This window comes from Sarcophilus harrisii, chromosome 2, assembly GCF_902635505.1.
Source record: "Sarcophilus harrisii chromosome 2, mSarHar1.11, whole genome shotgun sequence".
Lineage (NCBI taxonomy): Eukaryota > Metazoa > Chordata > Mammalia > Dasyuromorphia > Dasyuridae > Sarcophilus > Sarcophilus harrisii.
This window is the reverse complement of record NC_045427.1, coordinates 389,733,082-389,755,943: the sequence shown is the minus strand read 5'-3', so window position 1 is coordinate 389,755,943 and position 22,862 is coordinate 389,733,082. Positions and strand designations below refer to the sequence as shown.

The 22,862-nt window shown below is 34.3% G+C and overlaps 1 protein-coding gene across 2 annotated transcripts in view; it reads right to left on the bottom strand.

Moving 5' to 3' along the window:
• The window catches only part of SGCD (sarcoglycan delta), a 1,334,163-nt gene that overhangs the window by 130,176 nt on the left and 1,181,125 nt on the right, over positions 1 to 22,862 (bottom strand). For both annotated transcript variants that reach the window (XM_031949414.1, XM_003756762.2), the window contains one exon: positions 21,281 to 21,400. In XM_031949414.1, the coding sequence (XP_031805274.1) occupies positions 21,281 to 21,400 (120 nt within the window). The remainder of the gene's footprint in view (positions 1 to 21,280; positions 21,401 to 22,862) is intronic.

The window sequence follows — 22,862 nt, the reverse complement described above, 5'->3', positions numbered from 1 at the left end:
TACTCAAAATCATAGGTCAGATCTGCTAAATTTCAATTTTGATTTCATTGCACTCTATTGTGCCGCTCACTTCATTACTTGTTTTGAAGATTAAAATGCAGTAATGGTCTTCTGACCTTCAGTCCTTCATTTCTAACTGCCTGATACACATGTGTATCTGAATAAAACAGTAACAATAGTCAACAGCAGATAACATTTAAATTAGGACTGGGAGGTGCTTTGCATAAATGAATCTGTTCAATCTTTATTACAACCCTCCAATTTAGGTGCTAGTATTGGCTACTTTACAAGTACAAAAAAGTGACTTAGTTTAAGACATACAGCACTCTACTAGCTGAGCTAATAACTGAATTCAGGTTACCTGCCTCCAGACACATTACCTTATCATTATACTTGTTTCTCTTAATATTAAATTCAAATGAGTAACATTTATGAAGTGCTTTGTAAGCCTTAAAGTGCTATAACCAATACTAGATACTGTTATTGTTACATCTAACATGGAATTTATTTTCTTCTTAAAATGGCTCCTCCTTCAAACTTCCCATTTTCAGTCAATATCAATATTCTCCCAGTCAATCTAGTCCTAGGTTCATAATCTTAAAATCATCCTTGACTATTTTCTTTTATCCAGTTCCCATATACAATCACTTGTAGAGTTTTGTGTTTTGATTTTTCAACTCTTCTTATTTAAACCATTTCAGTAACCTTCTAATTAATAATCTCTGTGTTTAGTTGTTTCCTTCTCCAACTAATCCTCCACACAACTGCTAAAACACTTTCTCTAAGACTCTGGGTCTTAGGAACTATATCAATTCAATTCTCTAACCTTAATAGCTCTGTATTGTCTCTAAGGTGGTTCAATAAAGAGATCACCTAATCCACCCCCTCATTTTTCAGATAAGAAAACTGAATCACCAATAGATTATTTGCCCAAGGTTATAATGGCAAAAAGTAGCAGAGCTAAAATTAGAGCTCAGATTTATTTATTTATTTTGTCTCCAGGTAGAATATGCTTTTGCTTATATATGGAAGTCTTAAAATATCTAATGGATTTTATATTCAACATCTTAAGCAAACAAATTTTAGTATGTGTTACATATTATTGAGGAAAAGGAAAAGTAAAAAGGGATAAATGTAGCTTTATATTTATTATAATTTAAATGATGCATTTTTATTTTAGATATCGTAATTAGTGCCACCAAATATTCTACTTTCTCTGGTTAAAAACAAAAAGACAGTAAACTTTTAAATGACATGGATAATTTTTGTTCTCTTTGAAATCATTCTTCCCATCTACTACTGCAACCTCTTCCTACCTGCACCTATAAAAAACCTCCAAGGTTTACTTCAAATCTCTTCTCTGTAAAGCTCTAAGCTTGCCAAAGGAGGAAGAATTCCTTCTGAATTCCTATCATACTTGTCTGTGTCATTCACATCCAACCAACTCCTCTTATAGTAAGAATTGAAGAGGTTAAGTGAATTGTGAGTCTATATATATCTATTCAGTAGTTTCCAGGATGAGGAGGCTATAACACAGGAAATGAGGGAAACCATGAAAATCTGGTGATTTTACCTGAGTTTACCTTTAAGTCATTTTAATGTTCAATAGTCACTCACCCAAGAATTAAATGTGAAATCATCTGCATATATGGGAAGACTTCAGCAACTGTCATGAGATGTGGAAGAGTAGTGAGTGAATTAGAATATGATACACGTAGGAAACAGGAGGAGCTAGAAAATGTTGTTTTGCAGTGCATGACTGCTCCATTAGTTGTGCTAAGCCAGACAATGAATAAAGTTATTTAATGAGAAAGTGATCAGTTTTCCATTTGTCAAACTTACTGTAAAAATCCCAGGACTTCTGGGAATTCAGGGAGAGAGCAAACATATTAGTGTGTACATACTTTCTACAGTCAGACTATAGGCTTCTGGAGAGCAAGAGATAATTTATTTTGGTCTTTGTACTCTTCCCAGTAGTTATTTAGTAAGCAGAGCTTCTCATGTGGCTGTTCTCCTGAAAATGTACTGATAGATTTTTGAATAAAGGCCCACCCAAAGATTTGCTAGTTTTGGAAACAGAGGGACTGGATTAAAATTCTAGCTCACCTGTGTGAGGATTGGCAAGCCACTTCGTCTTCTTGGATTTGGGACTTTTCCATTCAGTTCTAAACCTATGTTGTTCTGACTAGACAAGAAAAACTTCTGCAGACTTGTGGGTAAAAGATATCCTCATTAAATGCAAGACAGGAAGTTTAAACTTGGAATGCTCACTGGTAACCAATCAGTGGGATGAATATGGAGTTAGGGAGAGAGAATCACTTTCCTTGGCAGATGAAATGCATTTAATGGCCAAACAGGGAAAAGCTATTACCTTTCCTCAGTTTGTAGGCACCTTGCATATTGATTTCTTATTGTCTCCTTTTGTTTGGTTACCCACAATAGTTTCCACATGGCCATGGTACAAAGGCAAGTAATCCCAGAAGGCTTTGACCTCTGGTAAGCATCCATTAAGCAATTCATTTTGAAGGACGAGGCAATGATCAGAGCCACAACTAACAATTCAGTCTGGGGGAGGGGTAAATGCTCTCAGAGCAAGATGGAGAAGGGCGAGGGAGACTGAACCCCGGAATATTCTAAATGCAGTGATCTCGAGAGAGAGCTGAGCAGAAGATCTGAGTTCAAGGTCTTGAACTTCAAGTGTACTATGGGGCTCATTAGCCCCCATAGTGGGGACAGAGATCTTGGATACTTACTGTGGGGGACAAAAAACGTGCCTGCTGATAATTTTCTATTTTCTCTATTTATTTTTGCTAACTGGACACTAAGCTCACCCTTTCCTTCCTCCTTGCTGAAGAAGCAGAAGTATTATTAAGACTTCATAAATTTTTGTCCTTTCGTATATAATGTCACTTTCTGGTGATGAATATAACAATCACTATATTAGACCTATTATTTTGCTGCAATGTCACTGTTTCCCTAGCTTTGCTTGGGGAAAAAATGTCTTAATTTTTTTCTCATTTATTTTTCTTTTGGACCAATTGTTAATTAGCAACATGAGCTGTATCTGCACTAATCCATTACAAGTTCAAACTCATGGGTCAGGCTCAATGACATCCTTATTGCAGTGACATCCACGCTCCAGTGCCTAGAACAGTGCTAGCTGGGTAATAGACATTCAAGGTGACTGATACAGATTTGGCTTTGATACCTATGACTTAGATTTTATAAAACATTAGGCTACTCATATCAGTTTAAATGATGCTGAAATCACCTTGTTAAATATACTTTTTTTTCCTTGTGTGTGTATGTTTGAAGAGATAAGAAAAACATACAGGGGGAGAAAAAACCCTGCATTTCTACAGCTAACATCACTTTTAATCTTATCACTACATTCAAATTTCTCTATTTTGTTCACAGAAATAAAAATATTTAAACTTTGTGACATCCTCCTGGCTCTAAAAGTCTGATTCTTTTTTTCCCTTCTTATTTCATGAAACTTTCAGTCAAATATAATATGGTACAATAAAGCATGAAAATTTTGAAAGTAAGATGCACCAAGGACACTGAGTCCCATTTTCTTTCCTTTGTTCCTTCTCAAATCTCTCTTCCCTTTCACATATACTATTATAGGCAAAAAGTAAGCAGCCATAATGTTTTGTCTTTAATGATGATCACCCTCTATTTTATCAATCCAAATTGCATTATTTGCTTGCAAGGAAACAACTACTCCCAATCCACAAACTCACACATCACCAATAAATTAACCAATGTTTATTTAAAGTGCTTATTGTATGCTTCCAAATGTGCTGGCCATTAGGAGAGATATGCAGTTTTATTGAGGGACTTTTTCCTCATTAAACTTACAATTTAGTAAGGAGATAAGACATTAACATAAGTAATTAAAATACCGGGGTAACTAGCTGATCCGATTAAGCACTGAGTCAGATCAGGAATATGTGAGTTCAAATTTAGACTCAGAAAGTTCCTAGCTGTTTTACCTTGGTCAAGTCAACCTCTATTTGTCACTGGAGAAGAAATTAGCAAATCATTCCAATATTTTTGCTAAGAAAACCCCATGGACAGAGGTCTATGGTGTCACAAAAAGTCAGACACGACTGAAATGATTCAGCAAACTGTAATACATAATATTACTTATGAAGGGCAATCTTAGGCTTATAGGATTTTAAATTTAAAGCTGGAAGGAAACTTAAAGGTGTAGTGTAACCTCATTTTAAAGATAAGGAAACTTAGAAAAGATAAGTGATTTGTTCAATATCACATAGCTAATAAATGGTTAAAGTTGGATTAGAGCCCAGCCCTCTGGCTTCAAATCCAACATTCTTTCCACTGAGTTAAAAAATTTCAAAACAAGATGCTCCATGATCACCCATGATGTATATAGTGTCTCCTACTGTGTCTCTTTTCTGTTTCCCCTGACATGGAACCCCTGTCCCTAATAACCTATTGAAATCCTACCTTGCTTTTAAAGCAATGCTATCAAATTCAAATAAAAACAGAAGTCACTAAACAATAAGTAAGGATACCTGTGAGTAACACATTGACTCAGAAAATCACATATTTACATTATCTATGTTATGTTGTATTTTTATTTATTATGTTAAATATTTTCCAATTGAATTTTAATCTAGTTTGACCAGGGGATTTTATCACCTCTGCTGTAAGGCCAAACTCAAATTTCTCCTTCAATGAAGCCTTTCTTTACTGTTTTCTTTTGCTATAGTATAACACTGTGTCAATGCTACATACATGACATATAATAATCATATGCTACTGTGTGGCATTCTTTCTCTTGTGGTATTAAGTTTTAATCACTTAATATTTGTTGTTTTTAAACAAATTTCTGTCTATGTCTTTCAATTGGGTATGATTCAACAAAAATGTATTCATCAAGGAATTGTGGTAATCAAACAAAAAAGACAAAAATGAAAAATAGTGCCTCCCTGCCCTTGAGAAATTTATAGTCTGCTGCCAAAGTCTATATTTTATATTACTTTATCATGTTTAATTTACCTTCGATGCCTCGACTTTTTAACTGGATTGGGAATTCCAATTACATATAAAAACAATATTTAACATTTTTTTTTAAAGAATTTGAATTCCAAATTTTCTCCCTCCCTCTATCCCTGAGAAAGCAAGCAATTTTATATAGACTATACATATGCAATTAAGCAACATATATTTCCATATTAGCCATGTTGTGAAAGAAAATACTCACCAAAATATAATCCTACAAACCCCTCCCCCACACAAAAATAAGTTTTTTTTTAAAGTATGCTTTAATCTGCATCCATACTCTGTCACTCTTTTGTCTAGAAGTAAATAGTAATTTTCATCATAAGTCCTTAAGATATGTCTTGGATCATTGTATTGATCAGAGTAGTTAAGTTTTTCACAGTTGATCATCCTTAAAATATTGCTGTTATAACTGACTCATGGTTCTGTTCACTTTACTTTGCATTGGTTCATATAAATCTCTGGTTTTTTTGCTTATCACTTTTTATAGCATAATAGTATTTCCTCAAAATCATTGGGCTTCCAATTCTTTGCTAAAACAAAAGAGCTGCTATAAATATTTTTTTGTAAATATAGATCATTTTTCTTTTCTTTTGATCTCTTTGGGATACAGACCTATTAGTGGTATTGCTAAGTCAAACAGCATTTACAATTCTAAGCCCTTAGGACATAGTGTCCAATTGCTCTTCAGAATGGTTGGATCAGTTCAAAATTCTACAAACAACGCATTAGTGCCCCAATTTTTCCACATCCCCTCCAAAATTTGTTACTTCTCTTTTCCCCAGTATCCAATGTCATAACTGTAAGATCATACACCATAATTATTTTATTTTTCATGCCTCTAACCAATTTTTCAGACCATTTTTTTTCATGTGACTATAAATAGCCTTAATTTCTTCTTTTGAAAATGCTTGTTCATATGTCATTTTATCATTTGTCAATTTGAGGATTGGTAATCCATGTTACTTTTGCTCACCCAAAATGACTAACATAGTGTCTCTCTCTCTATATATAATATCTATCTATCTATCTAGATATAGATATAGATATATTATGGTCAGCCTATATATTACTTGAGGCATATGGTAGATGCAGCTTACTAAGCCTTGAGACTAAGATTTGTGTAGTAAAAAGTGTTTGATTTATACTCAAATGACCTTGAGACTGTTCTACCAATTACTTGTTATGTGACCATGTACAAGTCATTTGATCATGTTCAGCCTTAGTTTCTTCATCTGTGAAGTGGGTATAATTGTACTGTGAGGTACTATGAGGGCAGATATATCCTTTTATTTCAGAATGTCTTGAGTTCAAGTCCTGACTGACACATGCTGGCTGTAAGACACTAGACAAGTTACACAGTAACACACTTTTTCAGTACTTCAGGTAACTAATTCAGAAAACTAAAAAAAAAAAAAATTCTAAATTTGCAGTAGTAGAGGGCCAGTGAAATTATAAGTCCAGAATAACAAGGAAAAAACTGGTTTGAGTCCTAGAGCCTTGTTAAGAAGGTACTTTGCAAAGCCTAAAACACTCTATCAATGTGAACCACTATTGTTTTCATCCAGTTACTTCACACACTACTCTTGGAAGAGATAAAAAGGGAGGGAGAGTTGAAAAAGAGAATATATAGAAGCAACTGACTTCAAATGGGGGTGGAGATAGTAAAGGCAATCCAGAACATCTTTCTCTCACTCAGACCTTAATTCTTTTTACTCTTTCCTACTTCTGCTCCCTGTCCTGCTATGGACAAGGACAATTTTCTTGTTCACAGCCCCCTCATTTAGCAGAGAATTCCCCATCCTTGGCCTCTCCTGGAATGAACACAGAACAGCTGTCCATAGGCTGAAGAATAAAACTCTCCTGCAGCCAATATAATTAACGAGAAACCCCAAAGGTGGTGACATGTGCTTGCTGCATGGAAGGAGTCCTGACATTGAGAGATGTCTGGTGATAGTGAGTGTCCTCATTTGGAAATGGTTTGTTTTTGGTAGTGTATGACATAAAACCTTCTGGATAAAAAGTATGAAAAGAACTCCAAAAACATTAAAACGTGTCATAATGACAATAGAAGGAACAGAATATCAATTAAGAAACAAATCATCAATTTTTCTCTCCTAACAAGATTCATAAAAATAAAAAAGAAGCAAATCATCGAGAAATTCTAGCTCTCACCACATTCTATCCCACCTCTTAATAATTGCTGGAATTATTTGTGTTCAAGGGAGCCAAATCAAGGGAGCTTATCAATTCTTTAATCAAACTAGAAAGCCTACAGAGTCCCCAAGTGGCTTCTCTGTCTCCCACTGATGGAGACAATGGCAGAATTGCTGAAAATGTTTGCAATGGCAAAGCTGTTGGGACAGCTGGGGTAGTTTACATAGAGAGATTAATTCATCACACTCATGTTAAATCTTGTCTTCTTCCTGCCCAAAGTGAAAAGCATGCAGGGGAAAGCAAATGTCTTTTTCATCCTGTTTCAGAGAATAGCTATCCAATGTGGGTGAAAGGACCCAAGTCATTGTGGAGAGAAATAAGACATAAGTTTATGATGCTTTACATTCAGCAAAGATCTGGAGACAGGGCAGCCAATGACCTAAGATTTCTTGCTCTGGGCTGGGTGTTGGAGGAATAGAGAAGAATTGTGCATGTGTGTATACTTTAAACTGGTAAATTAACATTTAAAAAATTAATTGTTATAGATATAATTTATAGTTACATGCAGTTATTTGTGTATCTTTGTGAGTCTACCTGCTCTTTATGTGTGTTTGAAACTCAGAGACAGAGACAGAAAAACAGAGAAATATATAGAGAGAAACAGAAAAAGACAGAGAAACAGACAGAAATAGCAATACAGAGAGAGAGAGAGAGAGAGAGAGAGAGAGAGAGAGAGAGAGAGAATGGAGAAAGAGAGAGAGACAGAGAGACAAAGAGAGAAAGAGAGAGAACGAGCAAATTATAAGTAGAAGATCTAGGCTTAAATCCTAGCTCTCATATTTATCAAACAGAACAACTTTGGCTGAATCACTTCATTACTCTAAGGCTCAATTTCATCACCTACAAAATGGGGAGAGGGATTGAGAAGCTACAAAATAGTGATCAAGCCATGAAGACCTACCTGACACATAATTGCAGTGTGACTGGGGTGAAGTACATTATTAACTTCTCAGTCCCTCTAAACAATTCTTTACAAGCATAAGCTACAGAAGAGTTGCTCATCTGGATTGGCAGAGGAAATTTCCTCACTGGGAGTTCCCTATACCAATAAAATCATAATAAAAAGGAGAGAAAGAGGTGGAGGTAGAGATAAGGGGATAATAATATCTGTAGTACCCGTCTCATTGGATTGTATTTTGTAAACCCTGAAACATTACAGATACATGACTTCATATTGTTATTCAAAGGAAGTGTCAGTTTAGGCTTGTAAAGGATTTTTTTTTTTGGCAATAAATACATAGTACATCAAGTTATGGGTTGTTGTTCTTTGGAGAGCCTTTTTATTTAGCTTTTTCACTATATTATTTGTGGGAAACATAGCTTTATGATCTAATAAATTATTCCTGTATTCCTATAAATAATAACCTACTTAGGAATGATGTGCCAGAGGTGAACTATAAAATTCACAATTCTTTTCAAGCAGCCAATTCCCCATCAGATTAAATCTACTTAATGATAACCAAAGAGGGAGAACAAGTGCTCAGTCAAGTTTTGAGGGGCACTGATTTGTCATTCAAACATTTTCTAAAAATTGGGACCATATATTTCAATATGCTTAAGAATAATTTTGAGAATGCACTATCACATAATAGGTAATAAAACCCTTGCTTAAATATAATTCCTTATCCTCCTTCCCAAATTTATTTTCCCTATCTTTTTATCTTTCACAATCCCACACTCAAAACATCTAGGATCATTTTAGGAAATTAAATGGAGTGCCTGTGATCTAAGAAATAATTAATCTATAATTACTAGATTCTTAAAAACTAACCTTTTTTCAATGAACAAATATTTGTTTCTTTTCCATCCTACCCCAATTAAGAAAAAAAAACCAAACTATTATAATAAATTATACATAGTAAAACAAAATAATTATCCTCATGGACCATGTCCTAAAATGTATTTGATCTTTTTGTGGTCACAAAGAACTAGAAATTAAGTTAGTACCTATCAACTGGTGAATGTTCAAACATATTATGGTGTACAAATATAATGGAATAAAGTTGTGTAAATGAAATGAAAGAAGGAATAGTTTCAGAGAAATCTGGGAAAGCTTGAATGAACTCATACATAGTGAAAACAGCAGGATCTGGAGGACAATCTATTCTTTAACAACAACACTGTAAAAATAAAAGGCTTTAGGAATTTGATCAACACAATGACCAACTATGATCCCAGAGGACAACGATGAAGGATGCTATTCATCCCATCAGAGAAGTAGCAAATTAAATGAGATAGTTAAGGGAAATTAAGAATCCTACAATATTAAAGCCAAAAGTGATTTAAGAGCATAGAATATTGAGAACTGAGAAGAACCCGAACCCTAAGGCATTAGAATTGAAAAGAATTTTAGAACATAGTTTATAATGTCAGAACTGGAAGGGATTTTAGCGTATATAACATTAGAGTTGGACAATGACTTAAGGCAAATGAAGTTTTAGATGATATTTAATCCAACTTTGTCATCTTCTGAGAAGGAAATGTGAAGAATATTTGGATGCTATTCCCAATCTTTTTTGAAAATTTAATTTATTATGTTATTTAATGTATTATGTTAACAATATATCAATATCATCTTTATGATTTTTATTTATTATAACTAAATAATATATTAAAAAAACAAACATTTTCATAACATGGTAAAGTAAGAAAAAAGGATGATTGCACATGAAACTGCAAATCTACTTTGTACAATTTGTTTTTCCTTTGAAATATATAATATCATGTAGCTCTCTTTTTTTCCTCTTACCTCTTTTTTCCCTAGAGATGGCTACTATAAGACACAATTACCTATACACACACACACACACACACACACACACACACAAACACACATATATAAATCATTCCATACATATGTCTTTCTTTGATTATAGATAGTATCTTCCTTCATTAAGGTACTCTGTAGCTAATATGGGTTTTTATAATAGTCAAAATTACTTAGTTACTCAAAGTTGTTCTTAAAATAATATTGCTTTTAACTATACAAAGTTCTCTTGATACCATTAATCTTTTGAAATTAGTACCATGGAAGAAAGATGTCTATGTTCATAAATTCTTCTTTGATACCCTTATCAAAAATCCAAAGACTGATCATGTAGGTAAATCAAAAATTGCTACTTTCATCGGTTATGAGAAGCTACTTGTGAAGGCTTACAACTATATATAGATTTCCTTAGAGATACTATTAAATAAAAACAATTTCTAATCATCACTAATATTAATTGTTGGAATGTAATGGGAAGATTCACCCAAGACTACCTTCTAAATATAATATATAAATTGATTTGGAGGCTCTGGGGAATCCTGATGTGTCAACTAGTGAATCCTTAAAAGAGTAAGTTAATCATCAGACCATATTTTAATTTCTATAAAACTTATGCTAATTTAAATAGCTTTAGATTTAATTAAAAATATTTTTGAATGGATAATAATGTAACTTGGATAATTAGCATCAAGTGGCATCTAGAGGACATATTTTAAAACTAATCTAGAGAATAGTTAATTAAGAGTTAGAATAATACTTTATGATTATGCTTTGTTTATAAATGCTATAATGTCCAATTTATTATTAAATGAAATTGGTAATTAATGAAAAATCAAAGTTATGTTTCCCCCTGCTGTTTTCATTAGTTTGCCTCTTAGATACATTGACTTTTAGCTTGTCTGTAGATTTCCTTTCAGGAAAAAAAAGTGGGTCGTAACTGATAGGAGATAATTCTGATATTCAATTAGTGGGTGCTGCAACAGTCTCATTTTGCTTTTCTTTCTCAGAGACATTTACTATTCCCTCATATGAGTTTAAAATGATTCATGATTCAAAGTCATTTGTCTCCTATAATACGATTCTTCCTTGAATTTTCGGCTGTATCTCATAATCCTTCCTGTCTCCATGTGCCCCAAACACCAGTATCTCTGGACTGCTTACTCAGCAACACATTTGGCTTTTTATAACTACAATAAGCTCAAACACTGACTAAATCTGCAGAGTATTGTGATAGTTCTTATGGGAACTTTGAAGCTTAAGTTAGTTATGGTCCTTTCCTCATAGAAAGTATGTTCATTCAATTTTTCCTGCTCTACACTTTTACTTCATTCGTCCCTAGAACTTCTTTCTCCCTCCTGTCTGGCCTTTTTCATTTCCACCTGTTACAATCCTTCCCTTCTTTTGTGGTCTAGAGTCTGAGAAAGGACACCTCTTCTAAGATCCTTACAATTATAAGATTTGAATAATGATAATAACTCATTATATAGATAGAGATATAATGAGCTCATTAAAGTTTTCAAAGAACTTTGCGTATATTTTTTCAGTTGATCCTTCTCACAACAACCAAAATAAACTGGTGTCATTATTACTCCCATTTTAAAGAATAGGAAACTGAGTAAGAGAGGATAAGTGATTTGCTCTTGGTTACACACAACTAGTAGGTGTCTGAGGCAGAATTGTAACTCTGATCTTTCTGACTCCAAATCCATTACTATGAGAGACATTAGGAATTATCTGGTTCAGTCTTCTTAATTTATAGATGAGGAAATCAAGACCCAAAAAATAATGAAGCCGGCCTGGGATTGAATCATAGTGTTTCTACACCAAAATTAAATGTTTTTACCACATTATGTTGCCCTGATTCTTTCCAGTAAAAAAATGATCTTTCTCTTAGGATCTCACATAGTACTTTGTAATTCTCTTGTGCCCTTAACACATTCTATTCTGTTATATAATTATTGCGTTTTTTTTATCTACAATACTTACCTGATAAATTATGACATCTATTACCTTTGTGTCCTTTCTATTCATACATGACTGCCTTGCACCTAGCAGACACTTAAAATAGTTCTTTCTGAATGAGTGAATAAGTACTAAATTAATCTATGTCCTAGCTTCTTAAATTGTAGATCACAACCCCACAGCTGGGCAACTCATAAACAATGCAGGGGTCACAAAATTATGATTCATTATCAGTAAATGTTTGATTTGTTTACTTATTTTATATATCTATATGCCAGGGTCATATAATAAAACTTTCTCAAGCAAAAAGCGGTTGCCAATGGAAAATGTTTAAGAAGTTGTGGGTTAAGCTACCCGAATAAGTTTTTTTTAAAAAATTCCATTTATTTCAACATATACTTATCAAGTATTTAATTTATGCAAGACCCTGTGCTAGGCTTGTACTTAAAAGAGATAAAGAAATATAGCATTATTCTATACAGAAAATGACAAACTTCATTTTGTCATAATTGGAAGAAGAATAGATTTAGAATCTGGGGACCTGAGTGCAAGTCTTAGCTGTCTTAGCCCTGATACTAAACAGCTATGGAGTAAGGCTGCCTCTTTTCTCAAGGGCAAGGAGTAATGTGAGTTTATTTCTTTTACTGATTCACTCACTGATTCACTGCTTCTTTCCTTCATTCTTACACATCAGAGTCCTTGGAATAAAACCTTATTCAATCCCATCTCTGAATTTTCTTGCTGAGTGACTGGGTAAATCACATCAACTCTTTGCTTCCTCATTTAAAAAAAATTGGAATAGCCTTATTACTTAGCTTGTCTTGAGAAAAATGCTTTGTCAATCCTAAAAGGCTACATGAAGGTGAGCAATTACTTACTAATAATAGCAATTATTACTGTTAATTAACTGCCCATTAAGCCCTGGAAGAAAAAAATAAGATCAATAGGACAAGGTCTTCATACTCAAAGGCCTTTATAGTCTCCTGGGGAAGTATGACAAAGGAATAGATAATTGCAGTACAAAAAGAGCATTATGAGTACAGAAAGGCAGTGTAGTGCTCCAGCATAGTAGGTTTGCTGATAACCTTTCACAGTGTTTTAGTCAATATCATTGACACTTAAAGGAATATAGTTTCGAGGCTTATGGAAACTGAATAGTGAGGTAATCCTCTATTTAGTCAAAGTACTGAATAGAATTTTAAAAACCCACATTTTTTCCCTAATTAAAGAATAAAAAAAAGACAGCTTGTTTTAGAGGATAAGAAGGAAATGTTGTAGTCAGGAAGACCTGACATGTCACAAATTCTCAGTGCTAGAAGTAATGAATGTTCTAACCCTGTAAGTTACAGATTAGTTATGTATCTGCTTAATTTTCCACACTGGAAATTTCCTATATAGATGAAAATAACCCTTCTACTTCTCCCCCTAAAATAATAAAAATCCAGCTATAAAGGAAACAAAAGGTGTTATATAAAATTATATTAACATGAGCCTGATTCAGATTCCAGGGCCAAACTTAGATGACACAAGCCCTCTTTAGTTAAAAATGAACTTGGTCAAGTTCCATTTAACCCAAATAATCTTCTCTCTCCTTGTCTAAAAGAGAACTCAATGATTTTAAGTATCAGAAAGTGCCAATCTTCTCTAGCAAAAAGAAGTTTTAACACCAGATTTTTTTTTTCTGAGACAATTGGGGTTAAGTGACTTGCCCAGAGTCACACAGCTAGGAAGTGTTAAGTGCCCGAGACCAGATTTGAACTCAGGTCCTCCTGGCTTCAGGGTTAGTGCTCTATCCACTGTGCTACCTAGCTAATCCAACCAGAATTCTTTATACCATTTAAATTACAGGTCCAGACTGTGATTACCCCTTCCCCAAAAATATACCCAGGATCTAGACACTGACACATATTGACAAATGCTTTTAATAAATGTTTTCTGACTGATTAATTGAAATGGTTTTTATAAGTCAAATTTAGGTAAGTAGAGAAGTGTAATAGAAGTAGGTAGAGAGAAAACTCAATAGGCTAAGATATTATAGAACATTGTAAAATCACTACTAAGAATGATGTTGTCAAAGTCAATACAATAGGGATGGATAGAGCATCTTAGATGGGCTATAGCCACATGGATGAGAAAATATCCCATCTATATTTTTCTGTTTTAATTAATTATTCTTACTAAATAAGTTCTAAAGTAAGTTATTTTTCTCTGTAGAAGGGAGTTAAATGCACTGTGCAATCTCTAGATTTTGATCTCTGCTATAAAACCCTGATTGCCTCATTCGTGTTATGTCTCCACATGTTATTCCCCCATTCATAAAGTTTTCAGTGGTTCACTATTGCCATCCAAGTACAATTTAAACTTTTTTTCCTGGAATTCAAGACCTTCCATAATCTGGGGTCACATTATCTATTTTATCTCACATTATTTTCTTCCACACATACTATGTTAAGATAAATTTAAAAAATTAACGGGGAGGGAAGAAGGCTATACTAAATACTGAAAAATATCATGGAACCTTTTTAGAGGAGGTACTTGACTGAAAAATAAGGATTCTGAAAGCATTTTGAGAGATGCTAAGAGGCACACATTCCTGGCATGGGAGGCCACTTTGTTAAAAAGGTCAAAAATGGAATGCCAAGGTGACAGAACATCATCATAATAACTATAAAGTGATTGAACTATTGTAGCAACCTTGTGACTTGTGTGGTTACATTTGCTTTGAGATAAGGAACCTGAAGCTGAGAATCAATATGTGATTCCTAAATTCACACTTAGGAAGTAGGCAACTGAGATAGAATTAGAACCAGGTCTTTCTGACTCCCAATGCAGAGTCCAATCTACTATATCAAAACTTCTTAAACTGTGGTTCATAATCCTATATGGGATCACGAAATGAATGTTGGAGGCATGAAAATATGACTGTCAGTAAATGTTTGATTTCTATATCTATTTTGTATATTCATATACCTGAGATTGCATAAACATTTCTCTGGTGAAAAGGGAATTGGGAGTTTAAGTTTAAACCTAGTAAAATTTACTTTATTGAGTAAAGTAGGTCTACTAAGTACAGTAAGTTTAGTAAGTAAAGTTTAAGAAACCCTGCATATAGCAGGGTAATCCATTTTGTCTGCAGCAATAAGTAGGTGGAAGGGAGCAATGTAAAATAAGGCTGAAGAGGTAGAGTGGAGCGAGATTTTGGATAGTCTTAAATTCTCTGCAAAGCAGCTAAGTGACAGTAAATGGATTGCTGGAGTTGGAGTCAGCAAGGCCTGAGTACAAATGTGACCCCAAATATTTCCTAGCTGTGTGACCAATATTTGCTACTGAAGAAGGAAATGGAAAACTACTCCAATATCTTTGTCAAAAAAAATTCCATGGACAGAGGTCCAGAAGGCATCACATATTTTATTCTAGGGGCAATAGGGAACCACAGAGTAATATACTAGGACTTGAATGTTAACAAGATTGTCAGTTCTATGGAGGAGGAATTGGAAAAGAGAAAGATTAAAGCTTCACAAATTTTCCCTTTTCCCTTGTGCCAAAACCACCAAACTAATTTAGCCTCTTAGAACTTTGAATAATTAATCATTTATTGAAGGAGGAGAAGGATTAGTAGGGTGCAGAGCAAGCAGAGCTGTATTTCATGCTCCATTTTGTTCTCTATTTTTCAAGACTATTCTTCTTTTCCTTTGATGCTCTTTGGAATATCATGAACAATATAACTTGTGACATGCAGTTGGATGACATTTTGCTTCAATCAACTTTCCAGAACAAACATATACTCACCACTTGCAGTCAACTCACCACCAATCATACTAGTGCCTTAAGAACACATGTCACAATCAGGTACAAAAGCACTGCAAAATGGGCATGAATGTATTTAAATCTGAGCTGTTCATTCTTCCCCTCCTTCTTTCAAGTTGCCACATAATCAAATAATTCATCCCAATGATTAAGGAGCAAAGTTAACTGCATGACTTTTATAAACATTCATTAAGAAGCAACTCATGTTTCTTATTCATAAAAGCCTATTTCTAGGTGTACTAAAATGGTAATGAGCCAGAAATCCATTAAAATATAGTCACTATCCTTAACGAGGGGGAGAGGGTTTTACTAAAGGAGAGGAGGAAGAGGAGATGCAAATTGAAGACATTTAAACTCTCCTCCATCTCTATTTAAATTCTTTCCTTTTTTAAAGCCTAGATTTGTCCCATACCTCCTTTATGAAAGCCTCCCTGATTTTTCTAGTTGGAAAAATTCTTTCCTTTCTTAGCTTTTCTTCCATTTTTATCATTATTATTATTTATATTTTGCGAGGCAATTGGTGTTAAGTGACATGTTCAGGGTGACACAGCTAGCAAGTATTAAGTTTCTGAGGTGACATTTGAACTCCTGTTCTCCTGAGTTCAGGGCAGGTGTTCTATCCGCTATGCCATCTGACAGGTTCCTTTCCTTAGTTTTCTTAAAACATTTTGTCTTCATTTTATTTTTTTTATCCTCACCGCATTATACTTATTTCTGTTATATTTCATCCTTTTTAAAAAAAAAAAAAACTAGATAATGAGTTTGTTGAGAGCAAAGTCTCTATGACTTTTAATATCTGTATTCCCTAATGCCTAACACAGTGTCATGCATGTAGTCAGTATTGAAAAAAATTTGTTAAAAAGAAATTAAAACAGATTTGGAAATTCATTTCAAACTATATCCACACATGAAGGAAGCAAGAAGATTGATGCTGGATGTGAAGTCAGGAAATCCTGGATTTGAATTCAGCCTCTGGAATTTATTGAGGTATATGATTATTGCCAAATCATTTAATTTCTAAATCTTAATTTCTTCATCTATAAATCGAAAACATCCTGGTATAATTAGAGGGAGGGCCTCAGAGGTAGGAAAACTAAAATTCAAATTGTGCCATGGAAATATAATGATCATATAACCCCAGGAAAACCATTAAATCTTTCATTTGCATTAGCAATAGTCTAATGCTATAATTTGTAGATGAGTTGATGATTTTCATGGTAAAAGGAATTTCTCCACTGGGAATTCTCTATAACAATGAAATCTGGACCAAAAACAATATAAGAACGGTAGAAATTCTGGTAATATTGCCTGAAGGGTTGCATGAGCTCAGGTATGTAACATGCTTTTTATAAATGCCAAAATCGTCACCCATCCCCCATAGTCTTTCAGTTTCAGTGTTACTATATTTCTTTAAAAGTAAAGCTCAAAGTGCTCAAGAACTTGTAACACTAAGGAGATCATAGGATTATAGATTGAGAGCTGAATGAGACTTCAGAGACCATTCTGTCCAATAGCATTGTTTTACTATAAAGGAAATTGAGACCCAGGAAAATTGTCCATTTGACTTCTCCTTTGATAACTTGCTGTTAGATTTCATAAGTGAAGGTGATGATGATAATGATGATGATGATGATATTATTAATGTTAAAAGAGGCCTTGGAAAGTCATGACTTGTACATTGATACCATATCATTGGGTTTCATCAATAATAATAACAAAAGAAGTGACAATAAATAGCAATTAAATTGTGAGTGATTTTATTAGGTGCTCTACTGAAATCCAGGTTTAAATTGTCTACAGCATCCCCTTGAATAAAAATATTCTTCTAATTATCTCAGATTGTATGACTCCACATGAGCCCGTAAAGTATCATCATTATGTCTTTTCTAAGGCTGTAATAAAGAATATTTATTTTTAGGTGAATCTGGTTTTTTTGTGAATACCACCATTGCCTTTTGCTGTATTGTATTTATAGTTTTTTCTTTCAGAGTTATTTAAATTTGAATGAGCTTCAAAATAACCCTCATAAGCTAGAGATTGATTGATACGATTTCCCCAATTGTATAGGTAAGGCTATAGAAACAAGACAAGAATGTCAAGCAAGTCAGTGGAACAGTTGGGACTAGAACCCATAGGATATGTTTGGAGATACCCCAAAATGTCTTCTCAGGTAGTCCTGCTCCAAAGACATTTCTCTGTCCTCTGGGCTAAGGCAATGAAGAACAGTGACAAAATCCAAGATCATTCTTTTGAGATGTTAATACTTAAACTATTATTACACAGAGACCCCTCATTTTGAATTAGAGTCTCTGATTTATATGGGAAGAGAACTGGATCTTAAATAACTGAGATTTGGGATGGATTATTTTTGATGAGGAAGAGATATTGAAATCTAGAGTATGTGGCACTGTGTAGGTGAGCAAGCCCAAATAGTCATTCCCAAAGCCTGGGGAAATCCTGAAGGAAGATGATTATTGAATCTTGAGGAACAGAGCCCTATTAGTTTCCTTTATATTCCTATCTCCTTTTCAAAGGGAATTATCAAAGGGAATTTACTTTCCCTATTTCCCCATTTCTCTTAGAGCTAGACCTGTATACCAGCATACAACATAATATCTCAAATTTGCTTTGCTGTAACAGTCTTAAGCCAGAATTTCTTTTGATGTCTTCATTTAAAGATAAGAAAACCTTAAGACACATTCAGCTGTGATGGAGGAAGGAGATAGAAGGCAGAAGGAACCTGGTAGCAAAATAACAAAACAATCATGATAACAACACCCTTCTTGCCCTTCTCCCACAAAAAAAAAAAAATGATACCCTATCACTGTACTATAGCTCTTCCTCTGTTCACTTCACTTTCCTTAATGGCCTAACATATTCACAAAACTCACCTCAGATCAATAAAAGGTTCGGGGCCAAAGAAGATGAGGACTAAGACATCTTACCATTGGTGAGAATTAGAAACTTCCCTAGAGTTTGTGTGATTTATCGACTGGCAAATAAAAGCTTTTCATTTACCTGAAAATAAAATTATCTAAGAGGCATCTCTTTCTAACCTCCACTCACTGAAGGAACATATGCCTGGGAGCTCATTTAGCCACAGGTTATAGACATTTCATTGACTTGGGTGAGTATGAGATTGAGGAAGTGGTCTGTTTCAAGTCCTACAAGCTTGGGTAATGGCAGGGATATTTATCACAGAGTTTCATTTCCCCATTCCTGAGTAAAAAGTAAATGTTTCTCAACATTGGCAGAGGCAGATGTTCCCAAAGCTCTGACTTTGAAAGAAAAACCTCCAGAAATGAAACCGTGATTAAAAAAAAAAAAAAAGCAGCATCAGGATAAGAAGCTCATGTTAACTTCAAGGCATCAGCATAAATAATTGTGTGTGGGATGGGGGGGGGGGAGAGGGCTTGTTTTTTTTTTTTTTAATATGCCATAGCAGGATCATTTAAACAATGATAAAACCCAAGCATTTGAACACCCCAATCATCCTTAAGCTTTTCAAAATCAGACCTTAAAGCTAGCTTGTGACTCATAACATTCCACAGTAACTAATGGCAAGTGCTAAAATCAGTTTGTGCAAAACTGTCTTGCTAAAAGTATCATCATTTTTTCCCCTGTAGGACGATTTTAGTGCTAGTAAAGGATTTATTCTAATAAGCAGGGGAAGGGGGGATATGCTTTTCTTTATTTATCTCATGGTCAGAAATAACTTAGAAGGCACTTGAACAGTTTACCTTTCTCTATACAGATCATCTCTGCCCTCAAGTAATGTTTCTCTGAATCTTTGAGGCTACTCATAAATTATATACATATGTGTATATATACATCTATACATGTTCATATAATATATTTGCATTTATATACATATTCACAAATATGAATATAAATATACACACATGTGCAAATATGTGAATGCAGACACATATGTGAGACACATATGTTTGTATGTATATATGTGTGTAAGAGGGGAAAGAAGAACAGAGAGAGAGACAGAGAGATTTTATCTGCATGGAAAATACTGGGTATGTAATTTCCATTCAGCAGTTTAATTTGTTGTTCATTTTAAATTATAAGCTTAGAGTAGTGGTTCTCAAATATTTTTAGTCTCAGGACCTCTTTACACTCTTATAGTTATTGGTGCCCCTACACGCATACCACCACCTAAGAACTTTTGTTTGTGTGAACTATACCTCTCAATCTTAACCATATTAGAAATTAAAATATCTTTATATTATTATGAAAACAAACCTCCTGAAAGGGTCTGAGGTTAGGGTAAGGTGTAGTATTCCACATTTAGAAAACTGACATTTTAAGAAGATTGCTGGGGGTACTGAGAAGTTGTGATTTGCTCATGATCATCCAACCAATGTTGTGTTAGAGGCAAGACTGACCCCAAGGCTGACCCTTTCTATATTGTGCCATAATACTCTCTGGAATTGAGTTAAATAGGATAGAATCACTAAATTATAGGTTTGAATTAGAAGGAACCACAAATGATGTCTAGTTTATAATTTCATAAATAAAGAAACAATAAAGGCGCAGACAAATTATATGACTTGGCTAATGATAGATAGGAAATGGCAGATGAAGGATTTGAACTTAGATCTCTGACTTCAAATATCACAATTAGAAAGGACTTTGAAACACAGAACATAGAATGTCAGAGTTGGAAGACAGAAAACCGGCTATGTCCCCCCTCCGAAGAGAGCTCTATAGATATTTAATCCATGGTTCTTATTTTATAGAGATGAAAACTGGCATGCAGAGGATGAAAGAACCCAATCAAGATAATATACAGATAACATGAGGCAATATTAGAACTTCAGTTGTGATTCAGTCCAGTATCCTTTCCACTCTTCCTTCCCTTTTCTTCTCCTTTAGCTTTTACCAGGATGGTCATTTTGCTGTGATGATTCTAATAAGCTTATCAATCAAGATCCTGACTAGATAGTAACTTGAGATCAGAATTGATGCTTCAAGTAGCTTCAAGGCATGTGTCCCCTTGAATTAGAATAGAATACTGGTTATGGAGTTTAAAAAAGGGTTGATGAGTTATGTCACCCCTTTGCCACATGAGTACACAATGTTGAAATATTATTCATGGCCTAGTATGGACAAAGATGAACAAGACCTTAGACATCATGTCAACCAACCCATTTCACTGAACAGATGAAGAAACTAAGTTCCAGAGATTGGCATTTGAATTTCCCAAGGTCACAAAAAGAATAAAAATCTAGGTTCAATTATTCCAGAATAAATGTCATTTATATTATGCCAAATTGTCTAGTGTATTTCCTCATTTTGTACAATTGACCCAGAAAATGTTGCCTGGTACCTTGGTATTGTAGAAATTCCCTTGACTTTCCTTAATGAGACAGTTCAATCCCATCTTTTCCTAAATTTTCCATTTCTCTCTCTTCTGATCCTTTCTATTTGAAACTTGCATAGAAAGATCATACCTTTTAGTCAAAGAAAAGAATCCCTTACCCAAGACTCTTAACCTTTCTGCTCCAACCACTACTTCATTGTCATCTGCAGAAAACAACAATTTTCCATCGACGGTTTTCACCTCAAATTTTTTTCCATAAGCTTCTACTGCTTTGGGACCTATATTGTGCATGGGAAGTAGAAAGAGAAGAAAAAGAAATTATGATTACATATCAAATAAGCTTGTTTTCTCATTATAAATAAAAAAACAAGATGCTATCTGGGAAGTTAATGTGAGCTTTATTAAGTAATGATTCTTACAAATCACACAAAAAACATTTACAATGTTTTATATTCATATCTCATATGTTCGAATAAAAATCTATGCCCTGATGTAAGTTAATTCCCAGGATATTAAATATTGAACTTGTTTTCTGGGGAAAGTTATGTAACCTCCTCCCCAGAGTCTTTAAAAACAATACAGATTTTTTCTTTAGTTGATTTGAATGTGGTATGACTTGACAACAGAGTGATAAACAAAACCATCATTTAAAATTTCCTTTAATCCTAAAATTTTCTGATTTAGTCCAGGAACTGAAAGTAAGGCACTTTAGGAATCTTTTTTTTTACTCTTAGGTTTAGGTCATGCAAATCTGTTAAAAGTCCTGAAATATAAATACACTGGAGAATAATACATCATCTTCCTTTAGAGAGTTTTTACCAGTTACCCACACGGGCAATATTCAAAATATGGGAATTCCTAGCTACTTAGGGATTTGCCGTGACTTAAAGTTAACTGAAGCCAATATCTATTTTGTCTAAAAGACTAACTCTGCAGAGAAGAATGAAAGGCTCTTGTTAAAGCACTTCCTCCATATTAGTTCATTTTGCATACCTTATCTCTTTTTATGGTTTGGGTCACTTAAGATCAGAATCAACCACCAGAGCAAAAATGAAATAGCATAGAAATAGAAAATCAAAACAAAATAATTTTACAGATAGAGGGGACTTAGACCAATAAGTATAAGATGGAGAGAAGTGAAGCCCAGAAAGGGAGACTAACTTGTCCAACGTAACAGAGTGAGTTAGTGATAGAGCAACACCTATAACCTAGCGGTCTGGATTCCCAGTATGGGTATACATTACGCTAAATTACATTGTCATCACTATAGAAACAATGGCACACTCTTAAATCTCCAGATCTCAAAAGAAACTGCAATGATGGATTTCTCCAATGCTCCACTCCCATACCCATTTCCCCCTAAACAGACACAACTAACTACCTTGATATTCTGGAGTTTGGGTAAAAGGAATTTAATACTGCTTCCTCCTTATACCGATTTTATTCAGAGGGCAAAAGATTGGTCCCTGAATCTCACAAAGAACAAGTTTAATCCCTGTAGAGATATTGTCCTGGGTACAAACCCATTGAGCTAATTCTAAACCCAAAGCCTCGCCTAACTTCAGACTTGTCTGATAGTCACAGAGAAGAAAAACCCTAAATTATTTCACTGAACTCAGAGTGCAGGACACAATTAAGTTATCTTCCTTTTAAGGGCTTCCCAGAGCACACAATGGAATTTACCAAGGGCCAGCGCTATCTGGGTGTTTAAAGCTCAGCATTTGGCAGCTCCATTTGAGA